Raw genomic sequence first — 26483 nt, forward strand, 5'->3', positions numbered from 1 at the left:
CACCAAAATTAAGAAAAATAAACCCAGAGGAAGAAGGGTCTTTTACATATGCTACAGAAAAACCCTTTCTCATATCGTTCTGCCTGCCAGAGCCACTGCCTGAGAAATCACCCAACTGTTAGCCCCTTGACATTTTCCTTCGTGTGTAAGGATGGGATAAAGGATGGAAACTGTTACCTAAGTAACTGTGAACTCGTTTCCAGAGGATGGAGAGTAGTACAGGCCCAGCTCTAAGTAGACGGTTTAACCTCACCCAGAAGCCTCCTCTCCTGCAGCTTAAGGGGAGCAGCATGAAGAAAACCTGGGTAGGAGGGCCTACAGAAACAATATCTCCAGGATACACAGGCTGCTATAGTTTCTGGCAGCACAAAATAAGCACAGACTTATTTGACACTGTGCCCATCAGCTAACCACACAGACAAGAGCAGTATACAAGCAGAGTAAGTTCTGGATCAAGGACTGTGGAAGGCAAGGCACAGAAGTGGCTACAGAGACTTTCTTTTATTGAATACCTATTACTTCATAGGCTGTGCTAAATGTTTTACATTCACTTTCTCATATTAATCCTCATAACAACTCTAGGTAGGTATTACAACTATTTACAAGTGATAGAAAAGGTTCACAAAACTCAGAAAAATTAGGTCACCTCCCAAGGTCACAGAGCTAGTCACCAGTTGAGTCGGGATGGGCCTGTTGCTGAAAGCCGTGCTCTTTTTATTGTACCCATGTCAGCGAGCCTTGAGCAAAACGTAATTTCACTGCTCAATTCTGCCAAGGTCACCTGGGAGGCTGCCATCGTCACTCACCGCTGGTATGGGTGCATTGAAGCTGACTTGATGTTGGTTTTTATTCCACTTGGCATTTTGCCTAAAAGGAATACAAAGAAAGGACACCTGAAGAAAGGCAAAATCTTGACAATAAATTAGAAATATGGCCTCCTAGGTTTTCTCCTCCTATATGTTATCGTCTCAAAACCTCTCTGGTATGTGACTGACACAGACCAGAGGTACGGTTCTTCCTCCAGCTCCCTCTGTACGTGTTTAGGAGGAAAAGGGTGACCTGAGAGATGAGTGGAAGGAGTCAGAATATGCCCCAGCATGTTTTTCCGCTCATCTGCTCCCTGAAAAGACAGTTAAACACGTGTGACTCCCTGTTCAATGTCACAGGTAAAAAAGTATTATGTTCTCTTGTGGGTTTTTGTTTTTGTGGTGCTGGAGATTGAATCTAGAGCCTTGTGCATGCTAGGCAAGAGCTCTATGACTGAGCCACATTTTCAGCCCCTGTTCTCTCTTATTTTAGTTGTGCTTTTCTAGATGGCCTCGAAGAAATAGCTCTTCTAGTCGCCCTCATCTAAACCTCTCCAAGTTGTTTTCATAATTAGTAAAAACCAGCACAAAAAATGGCAAGATGCCAAGAGCAAGAAACAGGACATGGACACTACATGTAAACCTGGGAAACGGCCTGCTTATTAATTTCTGATGCACCTAGCAGAAAGTTTTATGGTCTGACCACTGATTTCTCTACCTAAAAAGAAACATGGACCATACACCTAAACCAGAGCAAATGGGATAGGACAGTTGAGACAGAAGTCTGAGGTGGGGGTGAAAGGCAAAAGTTTTTTTTGTTTTCGTTTTTTGTGTGTCTTTTTTAGATAGTCTCACTCTGTAATTCATGCTGGCCTTGAACTCACTGTGTAGCCCAAACTGCCCTCAAACTCACGGCGATCGCCCTGCCTCAACTCCCCGAGTACTGGGATTACAGCCGTGCACAACCACAGCTGGCCGAAGAGCAGTTTCTTTTACTCAAAGTTTTTCCTCACTCTCTGGTACCTGTTGCAAAGTCTCAGATGAGATGTTCCTTTATTGCTGAAAATTGTTTTCTGAGCCATAAAAGGAGAAATGGAGACATCTCCAGGTCTGGGGATGCTGCAGGGCCAGATAATCCAGCTTGTTTTCACTTCTCTGCTCAAAATCTGCTACACTGCAACTCCTGCCACCTTACCTGGTTGACCTGCTTGAGCCATCTGTACCCCACTGAGCATTGGTTGCTGTTGGCTTGGAGCTCCTGCCATCTGTACTTGCTGTAGTCCTGAAGTTCCTGTGAGAATCGTCCCAGCTCCTGGCTGGCCTGGCTGGCCTGGCCCACTGCTGCCTGAAGGTCTCCAATTAGACAGCCCCTTCCCAAAGGCAACAGCTGCCACCAAGGCATTGGTGTCTGCAGGGTTAAAGGTCTGTTTGTTTGGCCGGAGACCTGAAGAGAAAGTGCAGACCCTTTAGTATATGTCTGGCCTTGAACTGAACCTGGCAGTTGCAGGACCTGTGACCACTGCCAGGACTTGGAGTTCTAATTTCAGCAACAGCCAGACTTCCTCATATCCCAGAGGAAGAGCCAGAAGACCCTCAAGTCCATCTCTGTATTCTTCTTTTTCATTCTGTCTGTTTCCTCTACCTGTTCCAGGGCTGACATTAAATACAAAAGGCTAACAGTATGGATGGAAACCCTTTCCTAAGCAGTTCATTCTTATGTCTTTACTTCACTGCCTACCCAAACCACCACTACTATTCCGATGGTCTTATACACCTCTCCCTCTGCTTTGCCACCAACTGCAACCTACCTCCACTCTCTGATTCTCGCTCTTCTTTGCTGATTTTCTCCAGAAGGTTTGAGCACATTTTATTCAAGCTCTGGATCTGCTTCTGTAAAACACACACACATTAGTTCAGCGATTAGCTCAGCTGAAAGTGATTATGGAGAGGTTTCTGCCTTTGCTCTTCCAGAGGCAACTTAGGTGGAACCAACTATACAGCTCTACTACACAGGAGTAGTAATGTCTTGCTCCTCATGATGGGATGGGGACAGGCAACAGAGCAGTGACTGGGTCTAACCTGAGCTGCATCAGCACCAATTCGGGCAGCATCTGTTGTCAGCTGCTTCTCCTGCTCTTCAACTTCAGGGTCAGGTTTGGTTCTCAGATGGTCAGGGACCACTTCATGACTGAAAACGGGCACTCGTCCTTCGGTCTGCCGCTGTAACACAGAGCTTACTTCATCGTACCGTGCACTCCAAGAAGATCCGAACAGTTTACTTTCAGGGAAAACAACCTGAGACACAACACCAAGCTACCCTAGATGCCCTTCACCTCATCTGTGACTTCTATCTTCTCACATGCTTATTTCAAACTTGCTTAAAATTAAACTCCCCTCTCTCTCTCTGGGACATTTTCATCAAAAACTGAAGAGATAAGGTCACAAAAGGACCTCTTTTCGAGATAGATAATGGAAGAGAAGAGTCCTTGTGTTGGTGACACAAGGACTTAGGGTTTTTACAGTACTATTTGGGAGTGGCTCCCCTGCTTCCAGAAGGACAAAAACCAAGGCCTCCAAAATGCAGCCCTTGCTTTTTACTGTCACATATTACCCTACCTTCAGAACTTCTAGCATTCCTAACCAACAACTGTGCTCAAGACTGTGCTTTTACATAAGAACTTATTTCCCAAGTTGTACCCTTTTCTCTTCTTACCATGAGATCTTCATCTCGGTCTGGAGACAACACCAGAGGGATAATGACCTGGTTACGGAACAGTGGTGTCTTCTCATGCTTCAAGACCTTGTTCAAAGTGTTCAGCTGTCCAGAGAGCAATGCAAAGCTATCCAGGACAGAGGGCCTGGGGGTGGTAAGAAGCTGTCAGAACGTTTCACTCCTTCCATGTAAACTAACCTCTAAAAGGTCCTACAGGATAAAACTACGCAGACTCACCCCCAAGACTTAGAGCACTACGATTAGCCTAGCAAGAACTAAACTGGCTGACAGGGATGATCGGGTGAGGAAACAGGGACACATTTTCAGTTTCTGGCACAGATGGTGTGAAAAAAGGCAGGTCACAGTTCAAATGGGGTGAATAATGGCAAAATAGGAACCATGAATAGACTGTTACAATTAAAAACTCAGAAACTGCTTAAAAGCTTCCTTCCCAGCCTAGAAACAGTAGCCACCACTTTAGAGTAGGTTGGGTCTAAGACTCAGCCACATCTGTGCAAAGAGACTCACTAAGTAGGACCTCCTTGCCAGAGAAGTTAAAGGGTAAGAATTAAAAGCTAAGAACAACATGGGTTGTGAAACTGGGCATTTCTCTATTTCTTTGTCATGGCAGTCATAAACCATACTTCACCTATCAAATGTTGGGCAACCTGGCACTTTCCAAATCAAAGATGTTTGCAAGAGATAAACAGCTACATCAATAGAAATGTACAGCTATATCAGGAGGTCTGGTCCTGCCCCCCCCCATCCTTGCCCCACCACCCTTACCAGGTCAGCCGGTCATACTCGTTCTCCAACTTATAAATGAAACTCCCCAGTGAGTTCTTCAGATCAGCCGCTTGACTCAGCAGTGCATCTAATGATGCCTCAAGCTGCTTCTCCTCTCTCTGCACCAATAGGAACAGGTTGATTACCCAAATAGATGTGAATAGCACACATATAGAAGAACCTCTAATAAGTTAAATTGTTTTCTATCTTTGGTATTGAGGTTACAGACTACATCATCCTTAGACCTTTCAACCTGTTCACCCGACCTCAAGTCCTATCAACAGATTCCTTCTCATATCACCTCCTAACTCCTGTGTTTTTCTCTGTGTTAGACACATCCTACTCTCCATCCGTGAGAGACTATCACCAGGCTAACGCCTCAGCAAGTCTCCAGCACACTGTCTTCCTCTGCTGTCAAAGGAGGTCCTATTCTTGTCAAGGACACAATCTCTGGAAAATCTGCCTATGGATGAAACTTTCTCTGAATACCATCTCAGCACTCTCCCTGCCTGGCCCCTTACCTCTTCATTTATCCTTAGTATTTGATGCTTCAACCTTCTTCTTGCTCACTTAATATGCACTCATTTATTTCTGTATTTCTGAGCCTCTTTCATACACTCGGCTAATCCATAAATATTTTATTGAGATGCTACTAGGTGCAAGAAGCTAACTGACAAGTGAAAAACAAAACCAAGAAAACCTGCACGCATTTCTGTGCACTAGACAAAACTATTTCAAATGCTGGACGTCTGCAAAGCATTTCCTTCCCATCATCTGTGGTCTCCAGCTTTGCTCTATTTCTTCACCCTTAGCAAAGCTGGGCAGAATGGTGCAAAACAGTCTTGCAAACTTTACAGCGTGCCTGTCAGGGTTTGATCCTGGCTCGCACCTACACTCTCGGATAATAAACAGCTTAGCTTCGGTCTCCGCGGCCCGCAATTCCTTTTTGCTCCCGGGCTTCTCTCTAATTACTGATCCCCAATTACATCTGCATCCAACAGCCAAGCTCGGGCTGAGCTAGCCTGCCACTTTCTTGAGCCATCCTTTCTTCGCCTGCACCTAGCTCTCTCAGATGACAGCTGGATCCTTTCCACACTCAAGCAAGTCAGCGCTGTCTTCATCGCCTCGACTTAGCCGAGTCTGTGCCTCTCCCATCAGGCTGGCTTGACCTCTCACCGGCGCTGCTCCCGGTCTAGCTACCTCGCCTCTTCCTTCCCATTTTCCTTTCCTTTCACAACTGTGGGCTCTGCAACTCCTCGCTCGTCTTAGCAAGCCCATTCTCGGTCCTCACACCCGAAGCTTACTAGCTGCCAGCAGGCCCATGCGGGTTCTCACCTGCATTGCAGCGGCCTAGGCTGCCACCCCGAATTCCTCTTCCGGTTTCTCAGTCACCTGGAGCCAGGAAGAGGGCTGCGTCCGCCAATCAGAACACATAGAACTCGGACTTCCCACCGACTTCCGTTTCCTGCCGGGCGCCGAGGTAACCAGGTCAGAGGTCAGGAGTGGACCTGCCTAGAGCCCGGCCGGCGCGGGAGGGCTGAGTGATGGCCTCGGAGCGCGCGGAGCCGGAGGTGAGGGCAGGGCGGGCACCGCGCTGGGCCCCGAGACCGAGGGGGAGGATCCGAAGGGCAGGTGTGGCGTCCTCCGGCGTAGCTTCTGCAGGGACCCGCCAGCCCGGAGGCCAGATCATCGAAAGTTTTCCCCACGGTCCGCACTTTCCTTGGAAGCCTAGAGGAGAAATTCTTCGCTTTGTTTACTGAAATTGCGCCCGTGTCGCCGACCTTTTGACCTAATAGTAGGGTTGTAACAAACCTGTGTTTTGATTCCTTGTTGCAGTTTCCTTGGAGAACACGGCGTTATGCTAACCTTGCTGGTTTCTGCGTTTCTCCAAACACTGAAATGCAGTGAACATGATGCCTTAATGTAGTTGCAGCTGCTTTTAGAAAAGCAGCTTTGGTTTCATGAAAAAACATTCGAATCGGAGGGAGACCTCGTTCGATATTGGCGCCATCATTTTTTATCTACCAGTGCAACCGCAGGCATGTTTTAACTTCCCAGATCTAGTTTCCTTTTTTATACAATATTTGTTATGTGTCGTGTGTTGTGAAGATCACGTGCAGTAAGCCAGAGAGGGCGTGTGAAGTCTCTGTGAAGTGCTAAGGCCCATGCAAGGAACTTTATATAGATTGTGTCTCTCAGACTTGTGCAAGGAAGGGGATGGTATTTATTCTCCTTGACAGAGAAGAAAACGGAGAAGTCGAAGAGGTCTCATATCTGTGGATACGCAGTTGGGGAATGGCAGAGTTTTGGAGTTAGAAGCCTGCGCAAAAACTCAGATTTGGATAGAGATGCGCAATATTATAAAAGAATATACTAGCTGCTGGGATGAGTGAGGGATATACAGATCGCACAAGTAGTGGTCATGACTTGTTTACCATTTACCGCATGCCAGACACCATGCTAAACACCATCGCTGTCCCCATTTTTCACTCAAGAAAACTCAGGCACAGAGCTACTGAGTAGTAACATTACACAGCGATGTCAAAATTTTTAAAATTCTTTATTTTAGAATAACGACACATTAGCAATAATGGCAAATGTATAGTATCTGGAATATAAATATTTCAGATGATTTTGGAGCAAAGGACTTAATGAGTAACAATAGTTGAAATATAATGTTTAAATTCAAATAAGAATTCTAAAGTATGACTAAGACTTACCTAAGTCAACCAAGGTGTCAGTTCTTGGTTAAAAATAACTGCCAGTCTCAGGAATAATAATAATGATAGTAAAAGCTAACACTTATTAAGGGTCTACTGTATGCCTGGCAAGTAAATATCTCAGAGTAAAGGGAAAAGAATAATTCCAGAAATTTAATGTTCACATAGCATTTCCTTGTCAGAAGGAATATCAACTTAATAGGATTTGAGCAGTGTCTTATCTATTTTAGCACTTCACATGAACTATGCCTATAATTTATTCATATTAGTTGAAGCATTTACTAAGCCTTTGAATTCATACCTTTTCTTTAAATTGTTATTTTTATTGGTGCATGTATGCAGCAATGACAGTTACATTCGTCCTGGAGAGTTGATACTGTACATAATAAATCTTAGTTCTTTTTATTTGCACTTCTACTTCTCTCCCTCCCTCTTCCCTCCACCTTTTGGTGTCGTTCCTATTTGCAAAAAAAAAAAAAAAAAAAAACTTTTTTTTTTTTCAAGAATTTGAAAAAAGGGTCCAACAAAAGGAAGTCAAGGTGAACCTGAAACTAAGGGGCCCCCCAAGCCCCAACAAAAAAAAAAATTTTTTTAAAGGGCTGGGGATAGAGCTTAATGTGAAGGCCCAACACATCTTTTAGGCAGATGATCTTAATAATACTGTTGTAGCAGGGCATCATGGCATATACCTGTAATTGCAGCACTTGAGAGGCTGAAGCAAGAGTTTAAAGCCAGCCTGGGCTACATAGTGAGTTCAAGGCCAACCTGAACTACATAGACTCTGTCTCAAAAAATGAATAAAATAAAATAATATTATTGTGTATAAATCCAATGTAAGCCACATACATAATGTTAATTTTTTTTTTTTAATGGCCACATAAGGAAGTAAGAAATAGGTGACAGCAGGAAGTTAAGCATTTGCTAGTTTTGTTTTGTTTTGAGTCAGTGCCAGGAATCAAACCCAGGGTCTGGTCTCTCTTGTGCTAGGCAAGTACTCTACCACTGAGCTACCTCTAATGTCTGTACTTGTTCTTGATTTGCATTTCTAAAAATTTTATCTCAAGGTAGAATGTAGTTCTGTCCCTGCGCATACAAAAGTGGCTTTTAGAGGATGTTAACCCAGGAGAGAGTGGTAGCACATGCTTGTTATAGTCTCAGCTACTCAGGAGGCTGAGGCAGGAGGATTCCAAGTTCAGGGCCAGCCTGGGCAATTTAGAAAGACCAAAATAAAAAAAAAGAAAACTACTTTGGATGTAGTTTAGTGATAGAGATCCCCTGGGTTCAACCTCCAGTACCACCTCCTCCAAAAAAAAACCTTGAGGGAAAAATTGGGAAGACTCAGGTTTACAAAATTATGTAGACATCAGATACTTAAGATATTTTATGAATGCTACATAAGATATTTTATGAATGTTCAGAATTGTGCAAACCATAAGGGTCATGACAGGCCAGTGTTAAGACAGACATGGTCCTTATCTTTGTGATAAACAGACATTGAATTACAATAAATGCTGCAAAGAAATGAATAGGATGTTTAAGAGTATTTACCCAGGGTGTTTAACCTACTTCTTTCAGAGACTGGGGTGGCATGGATCAGGAAGCCTCAGAAAATGACATTTATGTTTACTGTGTAATACTCATCAAATCCTCATGAAATAGACACTGTAATTATCCCAATTCACCAATGAAGAAACCGAGGCACAGGTTAAGTCTGCACCAAAGCCATGTAGCTAATAAGCAGCAGAACCAGGATTTGGTCCTAGGTGCCCTAACACTAGAGTAGGTGCTCTTATCTGCGTGGTGAAGGGATTGGCAAAAGTTAATGCTGGAGAGGATTCAGCTTGAGGCCAGGCTAGAGGATTAGGACTTTGATGTAAGTGTAATGGTAAGGAGACTCCTGATATTCAGGAGGATGGCAGGGCTGTGTTATGTTATTTAGTGGGGGTTTGTTAACAGAAGACAACACAGGTTAGAGAAAGCTCAAAAAATAGTTCAGGCCTTAAACGGGCAGGTCCAAAACCCAGAAAACAAATTGATGAGACCACGTTTGATGCATTCTGGTTTAGCTGCTGTGCAGCAAGCACAGTGCCTGGTAATGGTTTATTTATCGTGGGATAAATGGTATATAGGCCTCAATAAATATTCTAAAGAATGATAGCCTTCCTGTGGCATTGTTGCCAGCAGTAACAATGCCATCTGCAACAACATCCCTCTAAAGATATTCTTATCCACATTATCAAGAAGAAACTGAGGCCTGGAAAATTTAAGCAACCTAACTACAAGCACTGTGATAAAAAGTAAGAGGCAGGATATGAATCTGGATTCAAAGCAGGCTTTGTCTTTGCCTCGCTACTCCAAGAATATCGTACTTCAGACTCCAGAGGGATTTAAAGCTTGGTGTGAGTGTGGACACTGAAAACAAGGAATGCCAGGGCTCTTAAGTAGTAATAGGGAGGAATCGCTTGAGGAGCTTGTTAAAATGTAGATCGCCGGAGGCCTGTGGTGGTGTCCAGGAACCCATTGCGCATTTTATCTAGCAACTCAAGTGGTTCTGATGTAACTGGTCCTTGAATTCCACTTTGCAAAACACCATTCTCGCTGCTTAAATTGTTAAGTCTCCTGGTTCTGATAAAGTACACCTTGAATGTGAAGAGAACTTAGCAGGCTTTGGAAATGTAGTTGTCAACACTGAAGAACCAGATGTTGGGGAAATGTTATAAGAAAGGTAAGCAGGTATTCCTTGGTTCAAGAAGGTAGATGCTGTAAGAACTAATAGATATCCTAGACGTCAGTTTAGCCTTGGATAAGGCAGTGTGTCATTCACAATACCAGGGTGTGGTAGTGAAATGGAAGCTGTACAGAGGTAAAATTTAGCACCTGCTAACTACTAATCTGAAGAAAGCGTAGAGCTCGTCTCTGCCCTCCTTCCTCTGGGTTACCCTGTTCCCTCTTCACTTAATAATAACCCTGCTCAATCGTTAGTATTTCTAACCTAAGTCAGACTACTTTTGTTACTTGCTATCATAGAGCCATATTCTTATCCTTTGGAGTGTTACTCATTTTGTAGTCATACAGCAGTTAGATTATTTGATTAATAGTTTTATCTTCCATTATAAGGACAAAGGATACAATGTCCTCCATTGTATCCTTAAGAGCTTGCCTAGTTCTGGTCTGTTCCATCTGATAACCTCTTAAAATCCAACTAAACTCACTGTTTAATTCAGCTGACTTTTGTTTTTTCCCCCTTAGAAGACTTTCTCAATTATGGCTTTGCATACTGCTGCAACTGCTTATCTAACTGGGGGTCAGTTTCAAATAGTTCACAGAATGGCTACTTTGAGTAGTTCTGATCTAGACCACTGTCATCCCCTCTGATTCTCAGAGGGCCATTCTAACCACGTAGCCAGAAGAGAAAAATAATTTTTTTAAAAATGTAGACCATACTATTACTGTCTTGCTGAAACCCTGCAGTAGCTTGACCTTACTCTCAAGATAAACCTAAACTCTTAGCCAGAGCCTACTTTAACACAGTATAAAACAGGGTAGTAGAATTTAGTATTTCCCAAGGTGTGGTTTTAGATGTGAAAGGGACCACACAAAATAATGCAGAGTCACATCATATCAGTACATTGTTTCTTTACCTCCCCAGTTTTGTCAAAGCACCCTTTCTGCCTCTTACCCCACCTTGTTCCTTTTCATCACTGTCTAAAGTTTTGTGTTTTCCTGCTCTTAAGAGAGAAATGGATAACACACTCCAGTTTAGCTATTTGTCACTCGCAGTCAATGAGCTTTGCTTATCATTTGATGTGCGCATCAGGCCTTGGTTTGATTTCTGATCCCTATACCTATCACTTAGTACTTAGTTGACTCTTTTGGACTTGAGTATCCTGTTACATGTTTTACCATAAATACTGAATGAACTGCTAGGTGTGGTGGTGCACACCTGTAACCCCAGCACTCCGGAGGCTGAGTGAGACAGGAGGATCATTGCCAGTTTGAGGCCAGCCTGGGCTACAAAGTAAGCTCAAGTCCAGCCTGAACTGCCTAAGGAAACCCCGTCTCAAAAAAGACTAAAAAAAACACTGAACAAACTTACCTACTTAAAGACCTAATATAGCACCTGGTGGTAGTCTAGTAGTTAGCTTTTATTTGCTTTTACTAAGTACCGGGCACTGGGCTGAACACTTCATCTGCATGATTTCCATGAATCCACATAACAGCACTTTAGATTGGTATTGGGATTATTTCCATTTTACAGATGAAGATACTGAGACTTAAAGAGACTATGTACCTTTTCCGCGATCTCACAGCTAGTAAGTGGTGGAATTGGGATCCAAATCCAGGCTATGAATCTGCCATTTTTGCACTTAACCTCCACAGAGTACTGTTGAATATCTTTTAGATGTTCAATAGATGTGAGTTTCTCTCTCTCTCTTTTTTTTTTTTTTTTTTCCATCTTTGCCGTTTCCCAGTATTTGCTTCTGGTTTTATTTTATGCTTGTCTTTTATCTTGGAGAAGAGAGATTTTTCTGCATTCTGGGACATTGCCTCTCTGCTGTCCACACTTTTTGTTGCTGCTTTGTGGGAGCTTTTTCAGTGTCTTCTCTGTGCATATTTCCGTGTTTTAGGAAGAACAGTTTTTTACTTTTCAACATCATATTTCTCAACAGGCAGTCATTGACTTCTGTTCATTTCTCTTCTACCGCCCTCTCTTCAGTCCTTGCAGCTGGTATCCTCCCCTTACCAGTCAGGGACACGGAGGAGAAATGTGTGATCTGTTTAGTCCAACAAGAGTAAGGGAAGGAAGACATGGGGAAGCTCAGGCCAGTTGCTGCTCATTTCCTCTGGGAACAGTGAGCACGTTTGTCTGCTGGGGCTGCGGGAGTTGGAAAACAGGAAAACCTCTGGTGGGGCTCTGAAAGGCTGCTGATCAGGCAGAAGTCGGTGGACTGGTAAAGGACTGCTGGAATTGGCACTGGTGGCAGAGTGTCACTTTTTTTCCTGTCAGAATACACCTGTCATGTTTTGTATGTATACACAAAGGAGCATGTCACATTGATCCCGAGTCAAGCTTTGTGCAGGATTTGTATAGTGGAAGGACAAGGGATTTAATGCTTGCTAGAACACTGTGGAAGTGAGCACCTATGAGGCAGTGCAGGACGGAACTAGGCTGGTGACAACGGAGAGATGAGCAAGTGGAGACTGTGCCCACAGAGGTTTGGTTTTGGAGTGCTTGCTTAGGAGGTTTTCTGTTCACTCTGATGATTTCTTTAGAGCCTGCTGTGCTCAAGACTTGGGAGGGCCTGTCGTGGTGGCACATGCCTGCATCCACAGCACTCTTGAGAGGCTGAGGTAGGAGAACTGCAAGTTCAAGCCCAGCCTGGACAACTTAGTGTGCCCCGTCTCAAAAACAGGACGGAAATATAGCTTTAAGTGAAGCCCTGAGTTCAATCCCTAGTACTACAAAAAAAAATTTTTTTTAAAAAGGAACTTGTCTGGCATGCAGGTATGACATAGTAGGGTATCACATATTGGGTATCATGTTTGAATCCATTTGCCAAGTACAAAGGCGCAAAAAATAAAACAAACATAATCCCTGCCCTCCAGAGTTATTAGTTGAGCTGCGTGTGGTGGTACATGCCTGTAATCCCAGCACTCAGGAGGCTGAGGCAGGAGGATCGCCGAGAGTTCAAGGCCAGTTTGGGCTACACAGTGGGTTCAAAGCTAACCTGAACTACATAGGGAGATCCTGTCTCAAAAAAAAAAAAAAGTTGCTAGTTGATAGGGGAAGCTCACATAAACATTTGTGGAAACATGACAAAGGAAGGTCATATATCATTGAAGTCTGTAAAGGGCGTGGGAACAGACAGTTAGGAATGCCTGGTTAGGAATCTTGGTGTGGTGGCTGGAATAGACCTCACTTGTGCTGCTTGCCTCTCAGAGTGAGCTCTCCGGGAGGTCACTCACATAGGAGCTGCATCTACTGGGAACTCAGTGCTTTGTGTTTCCTACCGAATTAATGTCTCTGCCCCTAGGTGGAAGAAGCTGGGCAGGTGTTCCTGTTAATGAAAAAGGACTATCGAATCTCCCGAAATGTTCGCCTGGCCTGGTTCCTCAATCACCTGCATCAGACTGTGCAGGCCACACCTCAGGAGTTACTGGTGAGGCCTAGAGACAGGAGAGATGGGCTGTAAGTCGAGAAGCGGCAAGTGACTTTGTCCACAGGATGATTTACCAAGGGAAATTTGTTAAATACCTTTTCCCGATAACGGGGTGAAGAGCATGGGGTTGGTTTATGGGAGGTGGAGCCAGTGGCTGGTTACATTGGGTGTAGAACACAGGTCCCAGGCGCACTTTCATCTGCATGACTTCTCTTGATCTACACAACAGCACTTTAGGTTGGTATTAGGATTATTTCTATTTTACAAATGAGGGCACTGAGGCTTAAAGAGGTTAGGTGCCTTTTATACAACCTCCTGGCTACTAAGTGGCCAAGTGACTCAGGAAAGAAAGTGGTGGCCCGTACCTGACCTTTTCCTTTTTTTCTCCGTCTTAATTGTCAGCTTCAGTCTGAGCAGGAGTTGGAAGTCCTCAGCGTCCTGCCTCCTGGGTGGCAGCCAGATGAACCAGTGGTCCCAAGGCCATTCCTCCTCGTACCTTCCACACGGGTCACCTTCCTGGCTTGGCAGTATCGATTTGTCATTGAGCTAGACCTTAGTCCGTCCACTAGCATTGTGGTAAGTGGTTGGAGGGCACCAGTGGGTGGCAGAATGGGGCGGGGAGAAGGAGAGAACAGGGTCTGGGAAAGGTAGAAGCAGATTCCGGCCTCCCACTGCGGGAAGAAGACAGACTTTCAAAGGAATGGCGAGCATACAGAGAGAATCCCATTGCATTTGTGGCAGTGTATTTGACCATGTAATCAGTCATAAGATAAGGCTCATGCTGACCCATGGCAGCTGCTTGTTTTGGACCTTTGCTTAAGGAACTGCCTTTGGACACCTTTGACAGCTCTTTATCTGTATTGCCTTCAGGATGATTCCACGGGGGAGATCTTGTTTGATGAAGTTTTCCATGCACTCTCCCGCTGCCTAGGTGGGCTGCTCCGGCCCTTCCGAGTGCCTGGATCTTGCATCGACTTCCAGCCTGAGATCTACGTGACTATCCAGGCCTACTCCTCCATTATTGGCCTCCAGTCCCACCAGGTATTGTCTCTCTACAAGGTTGTACCCTTTTAGGCGTGTCCAGCCTGCAGGCTGCTTGCCCTCTTTTTTAAAATATTATAATAACAAATATAAAAAATAGAGAAGCTTCGTTACTTGTCTACAGTAACTGTATTATATATTGTATATGCAGCCCAAGACAGTTCCTCTTCACTCAGTGTGACTGAGGCAGCCAGGATGGGGGTGCATACCTGTAATCCCAGCACTCAGGAGGCTGAGGCAGGAGGATTGCCTTGACTTCAAAGCCAGACTGGGCTAGATAGCGAGACCCTGTCTCAAAAAACAAAAAAGGGGCTGGGGATTTAGCTCAGCGGCAAAAAGCGCCTGCCTGGCAAGCGCAAGGTCGTGAGTTCGGTTCCCGGTACCAGAGAAAAAAACCAAAAACAAAAAAAAAAACCAAATCAAAAAACAAAAAAATAGAGGGCTGAGGCCAGCCAAAAGATGGGCCCTACCTGGAAGTTTCTGACAGTCAACCAACCAGTCCTGTTCCTGTCACTCCTTTTTGTACCTGAGTCCCCAGCTCTGCTAGCTTCTTGGATCTGTTTCCTAGTCATTCCCATGAGCCCCTCACCCCTTCGAAAGACCCCATTCCTCTGATTTTAAGGAACCTCCCCATGTACTCCAGCTCAGTCAGCACTGACTGAACAAATGCCTTTTCACTCCTCCTATGAATCTCTTTGGTTCTGGCTCCTGGATGTCCATTCCCTCCTTTCCCTACCCACCTCCTTTAGTTCTAACAGATGGTTTCCGGTATGCTGATTCCTGGTACAACCCCCAGGAGCAGATCCTTTGGAATGGATTTGTGATTTTGAAATATTACAAATACTCAAAACATAGTTTCTTTATAGGACAGAGAAAGGTCTTTTCCCCTGAGGGTCCTGGGAACTGTTGGGTGGAATGCCGACCATGTAGATAATTGCAGGGCTTATCCACCGCCCAGGCAGCCTCTCACAAGACACTCCTTTTGGGTGATGGCCAAGTGTGAGACTGGAATATCTGTTTTGGGCTTAGATAAGCCTTGGCCCAGTTTTCCCTCACTTACTTGTAACCACCTTCTACTCATTGGTAGGGGCTTGCCCTGAAACTATGCTTGATGGCTATACTGTCACCTTAGCCATCACATTTGCTTGAGAGATGGATGTCAGGAGTAGCAGCTAAAGGTCTGAAACACCACAGTTGGTGCACACCAGGTGCAAGGGCAGGGACTGCCAGCTTTCTGTCTGAGTTTAATGTGCTCTTCTACTACAGCTGTTAGCCTGGTGGTGGTGGGCCACATCTCCAGACAGAGGCCAGGCCCTGCAGGCCGGAGAGGCAAGGTGGGCAGAGCCTGGGTGTTAGGTAATCGCTCAAAACTTGGTTCCACTTGACAGTCACTGACTGAAGCTTGATCTATGCCAGGGCCAGGCTAGGTTGCAGAGACACAGATGAGTCAGACCTCATCCTGTCCTGACGGGAGGAGTTGAGAGTTTAGAGCAGGAGGCTGATATTAAAGGAGGTAATTTCAGTTGAATGTGATAAGAGCACTGATGAGTTTGACTTGGGTGCTGTGGAAACACCAAGAGGAAGCATCCAGCCAAGCCTGGACAGCAGCAAGGTAGTCTTAGATGAAGCAGCATTTGACCTGAGTCATGAAGAAAGAATTGAGGTTAACCACCCAATGAAGAGTAAGTGGCCTCTCCAAACAGAGGCACCAGCAGAAGCCTGCGTCTCAATGACAGGTGTTTTAGGACGGTGTGTGTTACTCGGTTTTAAGAGAGTAAAGTGGGAATATGGGAAGACAGTAGTAAAGAAGAGACTGGAGACCCAAGTGGGGGGCAGTCACAAAAGGCTAAATGTCATGCCAGAAGTTTGTCCTTTATTTTATAGAGGAGTTCAGTGTGGTGGTTAATAGCCCTGGATCTTTGCCTGTGTTTGCCTCTGGCAGTGTGCCCTTAGGCAAATGTGCCACATATTAGCTCTGTGCCCTTCCACAAGTTACTTGAACCTCACTCTGTACACCTGGATCTTTTTTTAATTGAGTATTAACAGCACCTGTAGTATATGGCGATTGAATTAATACCTGTCAAACACTTGGAAGAGTGCCTGGCACTTAGAAAATGTGCAAAATGTTAGCTGTTAAAACCAGTGCTGCCCTACTACCATGTGCTAAAACCATAGGTAGTGGCGCAGCACCGAAAGTCCTGAGTGGACAGTAACAAGATCAGGTTTGTACACAAGGAAGAGCACACTTATTTGTGGCCAGTGTGGAAAATGGGTTGGGAAACAAAGTCTGGATGTGGGAGCAGGCAGATTATTGCACCATAGAGAAAGGATGAGGCCTGAACCCAGACAGCCACTGTAAGGAAGGCGGAGACTTCCATAGGTTAGCCCCAGGGTGACTTGTCAGCCCTGAGTTAGCCCCACATTTTCCTGTAGTCCTTCAAGATGTATCCTGCCAACTCGCCCCTGAGGAACGTAATCATTGTGTACTGCAAACATGTACTAGTGAGGTTTAAGAAAATAAAAAAGATGTATCGTATTGTTCTAAAAAGAAAACAGTTAAATTTCATTTGTAATACATGTTCCTTAAAAGCAATATTGAAATATAAAGAAAAAGCCTGGTGTGGTGTTGCACAGTTATAATCTCAGCACTTTGAGGGGCTGATGCAGGAAGGTCACACATTTAAGCCCCATCTGGGCAATGTAGCGACTTAGTGAGACCCTTTCTTTTTTTTTTTTTTTCCAGTACCAGAAATCGAACTCACGACCTCACGCTTGCCAGGCAGGCGCTGTGCCACTGAGCTAAATCCCCAGCCCCGTGAGACCCTTTCTTAAAATAAATAAAAATAAAAAGGGCTGGAGATGTAGGTCGTGGTGAAGGCCCTGGGTTCAAACCTGAGTATTCAAAAAGAAATAAAGAAAATGAAGAAAACCCAAAACTCACCCATAATTTAATACTCCCGAAAAACTAGCGTTAACGTTTTGTGGAATTTCCTTGTAGTCTAGTAAGTGTGTGTTGCTCTCCCTCATCGTTCTCCATGCAAAGAGAGGAGAACCATCAGGTGCATTCCAGAGCATGGCTTCATGTGCTTTTTAATAATGTAGGCATAATTACATGTTACAAAATAGTCTTTTGTGCTTTTTAATGACAACTTAGTATTTTATCCTATTTCATCTCAATATATTTAGCCAGCTTCTTCAGCAGGTTTGATTGCACCACATTTTACTCTGCTAAACAATACAGAGACGAGCATTTTTCACATCTTTCTGTGGCTCCAGTTCTGCGATTTCTGTGTTCCCGCTTGTCTTCTCCCAGGCTTATAGAGTGGACAGTGACCCGATAGAGAATGAAGAAGCTGTTCGAAGGAGGGCGGGGGTCAGGGAGAAAAGCGGACATGTGGGACAGGTTGTAGGGCTGTGACAGGGACAGAAGGGTGAAGCTCTGAGTGCCACCACAAAGGCTGCTGGGCCTGTGTGCGTGGGACAGGAGCCTGTGCCGAGAGAATGGAGGTGCTAGTAGGGGGACAAAAGGTTAGAGGTAAGATGGAGAGACTGGCCGTAGGGCAAAAGAGGAGAAGAAAACCCTTTCTTCAGAGCCTGGAGGGTAATTTTCAGAGAGGTGGGGAGGGTAGTACACGCTAGTAGGGTCAGCTGGCGGTTTGTTTTGCGCAGTGTAGTATAGGCTGGCCTTAAACTTTCTGCATAGCCCAGGCTGGCCTTGGACTCACAGTGCTCCTCCTGGCTCAGCTTCCTGACTGCTGGGGTTATTACAGGCTTTTGCCCCCAGCCACCGGCCAGCTGGAAGTTCTTGATGACCTGACTTTTTGCTGTGTGAGGAGGGAGCGCAAGCTGCCTGCTGAGGATAAGGAGACGCAGGGAGCATTCACTGGGGGAATAAGAGGAGGCTGTTGAGCTTAAAAAAAAAAAAAAAAATAGAAAACCCAACAGCTTCTGTGTATACTATACTTAGAAATCAAAAAGAATAAAAACGTGTGAGTTAACAATAAAAAAAGGTTTGCCAGGTTGAGCTAGGACAATTTACAGGTGGCCTCGCCTAAGGAACTGGAAAGTCTTACAGCACCCCCATGTGGGAGGTTGCGGAAGCCCAAGGTAGAGGCCAGAGGCAAAGGAAGGCTGTGACCCTGGATTAAAGTGACAAATGGCCAGGGTCCTGCACCGGACCACAGTGTACCTGGAGAAAGCAGAGATACAGTGTCCAGTGCCGCCCTGACCGTCCTATCTCAGCCTTTCCCTTCCTTTTCTCAGGTGCTGGTACAAGGCTGCCTTTTGGACCCTTCGCAGCGGGAGGCGTTTCTGCAGCAGGTGTATGAGCAGCTCTGCCTCTTTGAGGATAAGGTGGCCACCATGCTGCAGCAGCAGTATGATCCCCAGAGCCAAGTATGTCGGGGAGAACGTGGACAGAAGCCACTCAGAAAGAGGGCAGCTGAGGATGGAGGCCAGAAAGAGGAATAAGCAACTAGAGAGGGGAAAGAGGGCAGAAAAAGCCTAGGAACGAGGGGCAGAGTGAGCCAGGGACAGGTACGCTGGTGAACACTTGTGGTCAGGCCCCTGCTGGAGGACAGTGACTCACATGCGTTCCCCAAAGATTCCTGCTGAGAGAAAATATGGAGGCCATTTGCTTGTGTTTTTTCAGTCCTGGGTCTTCTTCCCCCATAGGTCTGAGAAGATGATCATGCATGGCTTTGATCTCTAGTTAGCTAGTCAGGGATAAAGCTGTTTAGGCTCCCTGGAATACTCTGTCCCATGATTTTGGCCAGACAAATGGCAATTCTGTGTGCCTGATGACTGGTTTGTAATCTGATTGATCGTAAATTATTTCATAATGGTTGGGGACCGCTGCGCACTTTTCCTCACAGAGACTGTGTGGTCAGTGATGGGAAATATGGGACAGGCTCTACGTAGCCTGATGCTTCATCTGGTGTGGCTCCTTCCTCATCCAAGGTTCACACAGAGCCCCGCTGCAGAGTAAGGGAGTTGGGGTCCTCACAGGACTAGGTGTGCCTGGCCTGGGCAGTACGGGGCTACATGTTGTGGTTTTGGGGCTGGGGCTATAACTCAGGGGTAGAACATGTGCCTGCCGTGTACAAGGAGAAGAAAACATAAATTATGGTTTTGTTGTGGACAGTTGCTATGACAATAATGCCATCTTCCTCATTCTGTCTTTTTTGTACATTGGGACCAGGCAGAAGACCAGTCCCCAGACTCAGGGGAGCCCCTCGGCCGGAAGGTGGGAGTCTCCATGGTGACAGCTGATCTTGGGCTGGTCAGTATGATTCGTCAGGGCATCTTGGCACTGCAGTTACTGCCCTCAAACTCTAGTGCAGGTTAGTAAAAAGAATATTTGGGGGGATGGGGAAATGGATGTAGGAAGATTGGGGATGATACTGGCGAAATAGAGGTTCCCCTGGAACAGTGGGCCCCAGGAAGGGACTCTTTCCTTCTTTTCCAAATGCAGGTGTGGGCTAGTACATATCTCAAGTACCCTCAGCTCTGATAACCATTAGGGGACCCTAGAGGAAGGAGTGGAGCTCCAAGGATATCACCTGGGGAGACTGATCTCACACATCAAGAGGAAGCAGCCGGGTGGGCATGGTGGCACACGCCTATAGTCCCAGCTACTTGGGAGGCTTAGGCAGGAAGATCACAAGTTCAAGGCCAGCCTAGAGAACTTAGTGAAACTTTGTCTCATAGTGTTTAAAAACCAAAAGACTGGGGATATAGCTCATTGATAAAGTACTTGCCTGATATGCAGGAGCCTCTGGGTTCAGCCCCCAGTACCACAAAGAGGAATAAATAGGAAGGTGAGGGCAAAGGAAAGGTGTTTGAGGTTTATAAAGCACATCGGTGGGTGAACGCTGAAGTCTCCAAGGCCTCTCCAGTTGGTTGCCTCCCTCTGACCTTGGCCTGGCCAGCGTGTTCAGCCTGAGTCTTTTGTTCCCTGCTTCAGGTGTCATTGTGATCACAGATGGAGTGACCAGTGTTCCTGATGTTGCTGTCTGTGAAACACTGCTGAACCAGCTTCGCAGTGGCACTGTGGCTTGTTCCTTTGTGCAGGTGAGGACTTTATGGGAAGGAGGGGAGGAAGTGAAGTGTCTCACAAAGCCAGGTGTGGCCACTTACTTTCTTGTGGGCAGGATTTCTCAAGTGAAGCTGGTGACATCATTACCTGGGGGAAAAGTATCATGCTTAGAGGCAGGTAGTGGTAGGAGAGAACTCTTACCTTTGTCGCCTTTCCTTAGGATTGGAGACACGTTACAGGAAGAAGAAAGAGGAATTTGAAGTCTGAGTCAGGTCTGGTCTGTCCCATGTACACCATTATTTAAGTTAATTGTTTTGGTTGAAAGGGTCAGAAAACCCAGCTCAAGCTAGTGTTAGCAAAGAGGAGGGAGCGTATTCAGGGACCCGCAGCTAAACTGGCTCATAGACTATAGGACAGGAGGCCGGAGTTATGGAAGCGAGCCTGGAAGGGTAACCATACTGAAGTGTGAAGGGCTGGTTGTACTGTGATAAGGAATTGAAGCAGAATTCTGTGGGTGATGCGGAAGAAAAGTCTCAAGTTTATGTTACAGAGATCAGTCTTACTGAGGGGAGACAGGGAAACTATTCATTGCAGTTGCCCAGGTGAGAGGATCAAGGGAGCTAGGGGTAGGAAGATTAAGAAAATTGCCTGATGTGGAAGAGCGTGCCTGTAATAACAGCACTTGGGAGTTCGAGGCAGGCCCGGGCTGTGTAGTGAGGTCAAGGCCAGCCTGAACTGTGTAATGATACACCATCACCAAAATACTGGAGAAAAGAGAGACAGGGAGAAAGAAAATGAAGGCTAGCATCAGTATGGCCTATGATCAGCAAGACAGGGGAGCATGTGAGCACTTGAGGGGGAAAGAAGTTAAGGATGAGTCCAAGCTTCTGATTTCAGTGATAAGTGGATGGCAGGCAAAGCAAACAGGAAGAGAAGCAGTTGGAGTAGAGGGAGGACAGGATGGTGAACTCAGGTTTGTGCACATGGTGTTTGGGGTACCTGTGATTTGACACAGTAGAGCAGTTAAGATCATGCTTTGGAGTTAGTCATGCCTGGGCTGAGTCCCGACTCCTTATTACCTCTCTGACATGGGGCAGAGCTATAGATTGGGTTCATTGTAAATGGAGATGATAAGAGGACTTGCCTTATTGGGTGCAGATGATGCATTTAAAGTGCAGGGCATAGTGTAGAATTACATAATAAGTGTCTGCTGTTTGTGGCAGTTTCATTTGGATAGGAGACTCAGGAGACAACAGTAGTCAAGAGACAGAGGTTTAAGATTTGTCAGGCTACAGATGGTAACTGAGAAAGGGTCCCTGAAGAGCCTTGGGGAAGATCAATGTTTAAAAGTCTTTCATAGGAAGAGGGCCCTACCAGGAAAGAAAGATTCTAATGTCAGGGGTTTGGAAAAAGGAGTCCCTAACATGGCAAGATGCAGCAGAAAGATCAAACAGCATAAGGAGTGAAAAGTGCCTTTTGGGTTTGGTGATTAGGAGGCCACAGGGATCTTTTTCAGAGCCATTTCAGTGAAGAAGTGAGGAGTGCAATGATTGATGTGGATTGAGGAGTGGGTAGACGAGAAGGAAGTAGAGATAAGTGTTGATACAAGAAATTTGGCTGTTCAGATTAAGTGGGGAATGAGAGGGAGAATGGTAGCTAAAGGGAAGTACGGGGGGAAGAAGGATGTTTGTGCTGTTTGGGTTGGTTTTATTGTTTAAGCTAGAGACTGAAGCATGATTCTGAGGGGCCATAGTGAAGAAGGGTTGGAAAGTAAGGAAATGAAAGGAAGCCTGATGCAGCAAAGGCCCTAACTTGACAGGCGGGCGTCGGCTCTAGAAACAGTTTGAAGGGTTCTTTGAGAACAGGCAAATGTTGTTTCTTTCTTTGAGCCAGAGGGTAGAAGATCAGTTCTGCCAAGCACTCTGATTCCTCTATGAAGTAACACATGGCAGATGCCGTCAGGAAAGGAGGCCAGCACTGGGAAGAAGGGACAGCCGAAGGAGCAGATGGATGGACTGTCATGCTCTGATGTGGCGTCAGCCTACACAACTGTATGCATATTTCTCCATTTGGCCCCCATTGGTTGAAGGAGCATAGAGATTGTGGTCCTAGTTGGGGTTTTGAAGTAGAAGCAGAAAAAAGTGAAGTGGGCCAGGAATTTAAGAGCGAGGTTTATGAAGCTGCGTGAGTGTAGGGTCCAGGTGAGTTTAGAAAAGGTTAGGGTGGTATTGATAGAGTGGCGAGCAGAGCCTGAAGGCCTGGCAGACACTCCCTGACAGGGAGAAAGAAGCTACAGGGCTGTGGGATGTGGCAATTAGGAATTGCAAAGGTAAATTCTTTCTGAGTGACACTGAGGGACAGTATGTAGCCACCATGTAGGTTAGTGGAACAGAGATAAGTGTTAAGAGCTGAGTGGGCTGGGCGTGATGGCACACACCTGTAATCGCAATACTTGGGAGGCTGAGGCAGGAGGATCCTTGTGAACTGTTGGCCAACCTGGGCTACATAGTATGTTCAAGGCCAGCCTCAACTACGTAATGAGACCTTGTCTCCAAAAAACCAAATAAATAAATACATAATACATACATACATTCATACATACACACACAAACAAACAAACAAACTGAGTGGCCAGGGAATAAGTTGTCTAGAGCAATCTATAGACATTTTCTGCAGAAGCCAACTAGTAAGTGTTGAAGCTTTATGGGCTCCTCATCTGTTACAACTACTTGACTCTTCTGTGGTACGGTAGTGTGAAAGCCCTAGACCAACATAGGGTGCATGGGTGTGGTGTGTTCTCTAAAATTTATTGACAAAAATAGGCGATGTGCTAGATTTGGTCTTCGGGTTATATGTAGTTTGCCAGCCATTGATCTCCAGCCTTAGTGTTAGAATCACCAGAAAGCTCATCTGCAGTACAGACGCTCAGTCCCCACGCCAGACCTCTGCATTTTAACAGAACCTCCAGGAATTACAGATGCACCCTCAGGTTTGAAAAGCACCTTGTTAGAGAAAACTGGTCTCTCAGGAGGATGACAGGAAGCCAGTGCTTCAGTTGCCACACATTTTCACAGAGAGGAGCATATGTGATATTGAGGAAGAAGGGCAGAGATGACGGGCTTGATGGCGTGGGCTTCAGGTAGACGGGCTCAAGGAGGGACAGGCGCCGAGCAGTGGTCTCTTCCTGGAGAATGGTGCTCCAGGGCTTGGGAGCACCCACCCCATCCTGTCTCCTTGCTGTTCCTCTCTTGTGCCACTAGTGAGGCGCTCACTCACTTTCTCCAGGTGGGAGGAGTTTACTCTTATGACTGCAGTTTTGGCCACGTGCCCAATGTGGAACTGATGAAGTTTATTGCAATGGCGACATTTGGCTCCTATCTGTCCACTTGTCCTGAGCCTGAACCGGGCAGCCTGGGTCTGACTGTCTACCACCGGGCCTTTCTGCTCTACTCCTTCCTGCGCAGTGGGGAAGCCCTGAACCCGGAGTATTACTGCGGTGAGCGGCGGCGGGTGGGGAGGGGACTATGGAACGGACCCAGAGATTACACAGGCTGGGCTTTGGGAGGACTGAAAATCTGAGGCTGACTGCATGGACACTGTTCTCTCACAGTGATATTAACACAGACTCTTCCCTTGATGAATGGGTCCTTCTGCCAGGGGGGTGCATACCTGTCATCCCAGCACCTGGGAGTCTGTGACAGGAGGATCACTACAAGTTCAAGCCTGGCCTGCATAGTGAGACCCTGCCTCAAAACACAAAAAGTAAATAAACAAATGTGTCCTCCAGGCTCCCAGCACCGCCTGTTTAATGAGCACCTGGTCTCGGCAAGCAGCAACCCTGCCTTAGCCTTGCGCCGAAAGAAGCACACTGAGAAGGAGGTGCCGGCTGACTTAGTCAGCACTGTGTCTGTCCGGCTGAGAGAGGGCTACAGTATCCGAGAGGTCACTCTGGCCAAAGGTAACTGCCTCTAGGCCCCACTTGTTTGTCAAAGGTCTCAGAAGTGTGTGGGTGGATCCCCGCTGAACACAGAGGACACCTGTACATTGCACAAGAGTGTCGCCGCAAGAGACTTGGCTTGATGGCTTTTAGTTGCCCCCAGGGCTTAGTTCTCCTACAGTGTAGTTTTCCAGTTTCATCGTGTTGCCTAAGGTGAAGTAGCTGAGGGGATTATGACTTCTTTAACTTGGCTTTGTTTTCTGAGTACTCCATGAATTTCTGTTGGAGGCAGTTGTCAGGCTCCAGGGCTAAAACCTCTGGAACCATGCTTGGAGCCTCTGGCCAGCCTTAAGTTCCGTGGAGGGATGGGGGCATGTAGACAAGACTCACTCATAGGCCTGGAATCCTCTGCCTACCCTCACTGGCCTTCCTGCTTCCCCTGAAGGAGGGTCCCAGCTAGAGGTGAAGCTGGTGCTGCTATGGAAACACAACATGCGCATTGAATACGTGGCTGTGGCACCCTGGCCCCTGGAGCCTGAGGGCCCGCGAGGGACACGGGTGGAAGTAACAATGGAAGGCGGCTATGACATTTTGCATGATGTGTCTTGTGCACTGAGGCAACCCATTCGCTCCTTGTATCGTACCCATGTTATCCGCCGTTTTTGGAACACACTGCAGAGGTATGTGAGGTTGCCCTCTGGTGAGTGATGCCCCTGTTGTTTGTGGAGGGACAGCTTTGTGAAGTCCCCCGCAGCACCAAGCTTGTGTCCATGGTTCCTTGGTCCCCTGGGATCCCCCTCCACTGCACCCAAGCTGTGGTTTAGGTTTGGCCTTTGTTCTACAGCATTAACCAGACAGACCAGATGTTAGCCCACCTTCAGTCATTCTCCTCAGTGCCAGAGCATTTCACGCTTCCAGACAGCACCAAGAGTGGGGTGCCGCTCTTCTACATCCCGCCTGGCTCCACCACCCCGGTGAGTGGCACTGATGCCTCCCCAGACCCAGCTCAGCTCACACAGCACCTGGAGCCCAGAACCTTCCTTCCTTCCCAAGTCAGAGGCACCTAAGCCAGAAGCCTCAGCTTCATCCTTGAAAGCATGTCTCCTCCTCTTAAGGCCCTGGAGCAGAGAAGGATTGAAAAGAGAGGCTGTCTTTAAGTGACTGCAGGCATCTGACATCTTGCAGGGTGGCTAGGTGGTGCTATCCCAGCAGGCTGAAAGGCCTTCACACCATCTCCATGTGGCAGTCTCTGGCCTCCCCCAACTACCTTCATCTGTTTCCAAACAGCCCCAGTCACCAAGAATCGTGTCCCTGAAGACCATAGCTTGCTCCTCATACTCAGTCCCCAACTGGAAGCCCAGCCCCTTGGGACATGTGGCTACATAAGTGTGCACTGACCTCTTCGTGAAGTCCTGTCCTCCCTCAGCAACATTCCTCCAGAGTCAGCGACATGATCTAGACAAGTTCTACGTTCATACTTGGTTCAGCTTTAAAGGGCCACATGGTTTGCTGCTGGCTCAGTCATTTTAATCCAGCCTTTGTGTTGGAAGTCATCTTTTGCCTCTGTGCTACACTGAGCAGTACCCCTTAGCCTTCAACCATTGCTTTTTCTAAGCCCCTAAGCTGAGTCTGCTGTAACTCTGCTTGCTGTGCAGAGGTTATACCCTGGTTTCCCATGAAAGCTCTCATGTGTCCTAACGCTGTCCTTTCTGTCCCCAGGTACTCTCTCTTCAGCACAGTGGTTCTGACTCATCCCATGCCCAGTTTGCTGCCTACTGGAAGCCAGTGCTGTCCATGGATGCCAATTCATGGCAGCGTTGGCTGCACATGCATCGCCTGGTGCTAATCCTGGAGCATGACACGTGGGTACCCTCAGGGTAGGGCCAGAGTTGGGGGAGAGGAGTGGGAGTCGAGGTAAGGAACGATGGGAAGGGTACCAACTGTTGTCACGTGTTCCTGTTTATCAGTCTCTACAGCTTTAGGAAGACCTAGAAAAAAAAGTAGCAGTCTGTGTTGTCCCCAGGATTGGGGCTGGGAGGGCTGATCTCATTCAACACCCCTCTTTCTAGACCAGTCCCCAAGCACTTGCACACCCCAGGCAGCAATGGGCGTTACAGCACGATCCAGTGCAGGATCTCACACTCCTCACTGACCTCCCTTCTTCGGGACTGGAGCAGCTTTGTGCTGGTCGAGGGCTATTCTTACGTCAAGCTGCTCTCCAGGTGGGCAGAGTGATGTCTTCTCTCTTCCCCTGTCATCTCATCCCACATCGCCTGTATCCT

General features: G+C 46.5%; 2 protein-coding genes across 4 annotated transcripts in view; one reads left to right on the forward strand and one right to left on the reverse strand.

The window, feature by feature from the left end:
• Positions 1 to 690: 690 nt before the first annotated feature.
• On the reverse strand, positions 691 to 5739 carry Med8 (mediator complex subunit 8). The gene is made up of 7 exons (XM_005410661.2): positions 5641 to 5739; positions 4306 to 4424; positions 3520 to 3664; positions 2886 to 3026; positions 2615 to 2696; positions 2002 to 2250; positions 691 to 867 (listed from the first exon to the last, which is right to left on the reverse strand). The coding sequence occupies exons 1-7, from the start codon at positions 5644 to 5646 to the stop codon at positions 803 to 805; spliced, it is 807 nt and encodes a 268-aa protein (XP_005410718.1). The 5' UTR covers positions 5647 to 5739; the 3' UTR covers positions 691 to 802.
• An 11-nt stretch (positions 5740 to 5750) lies between these two features.
• Positions 5751 to 26483, forward strand: part of Szt2 (seizure threshold 2 homolog (mouse)) — a 49025-nt gene continuing 28292 nt past the window's right edge. For 2 of the 3 annotated variants that reach the window (XM_005410657.2, XM_005410658.2), the window contains exons 1-13: positions 5751 to 5876; positions 13061 to 13186; positions 13589 to 13762; positions 14057 to 14227; positions 18491 to 18622; positions 19428 to 19569; positions 20193 to 20299; positions 23550 to 23760; positions 24052 to 24222; positions 24647 to 24881; positions 25046 to 25175; positions 25921 to 26063; positions 26271 to 26423. In XM_005410657.2, coding sequence (XP_005410714.1) covers positions 5850 to 5876; positions 13061 to 13186; positions 13589 to 13762; positions 14057 to 14227; positions 18491 to 18622; positions 19428 to 19569; positions 20193 to 20299; positions 23550 to 23760; positions 24052 to 24222; positions 24647 to 24881; positions 25046 to 25175; positions 25921 to 26063; positions 26271 to 26423 — 1922 coding nt within the window. In that variant the 5' untranslated portion in view covers positions 5751 to 5849. Of the gene's footprint in view, positions 5877 to 13060; positions 13187 to 13588; positions 13763 to 14056; positions 14228 to 18490; positions 18623 to 19427; positions 19570 to 20192; positions 20300 to 22194; positions 22316 to 23549; positions 23761 to 24051; positions 24223 to 24646; positions 24882 to 25045; positions 25176 to 25920; positions 26064 to 26270; positions 26424 to 26483 lie in introns of those variants that run through there. The other variant, XM_013507749.1, reaches the window with a different exon arrangement.

Source organism: Chinchilla lanigera, unplaced genomic scaffold (genome assembly GCF_000276665.1).
Source record: "Chinchilla lanigera isolate Chin_1 unplaced genomic scaffold, ChiLan1.0 scaffold00136, whole genome shotgun sequence".
Taxonomy (NCBI): Eukaryota; Metazoa; Chordata; class Mammalia; order Rodentia; family Chinchillidae; genus Chinchilla; species Chinchilla lanigera.

Coding starts and splice junctions, on each gene's coding strand:
- Med8 (XM_005410661.2), bottom strand. Junction 2,251..2,614: donor GCGAGAATCAGAGAGTGGAG/GTAGGTTGCAGT, acceptor CTTTCTCTTCAG/GTCTCCGGCCAAACAAACAG. Junction 868..2,001: donor GGCTCAAGCAGGTCAACCAG/GTAAGGTGGCAG, acceptor TATTCCTTTTAG/GCAAAATGCCAAGTGGAATA.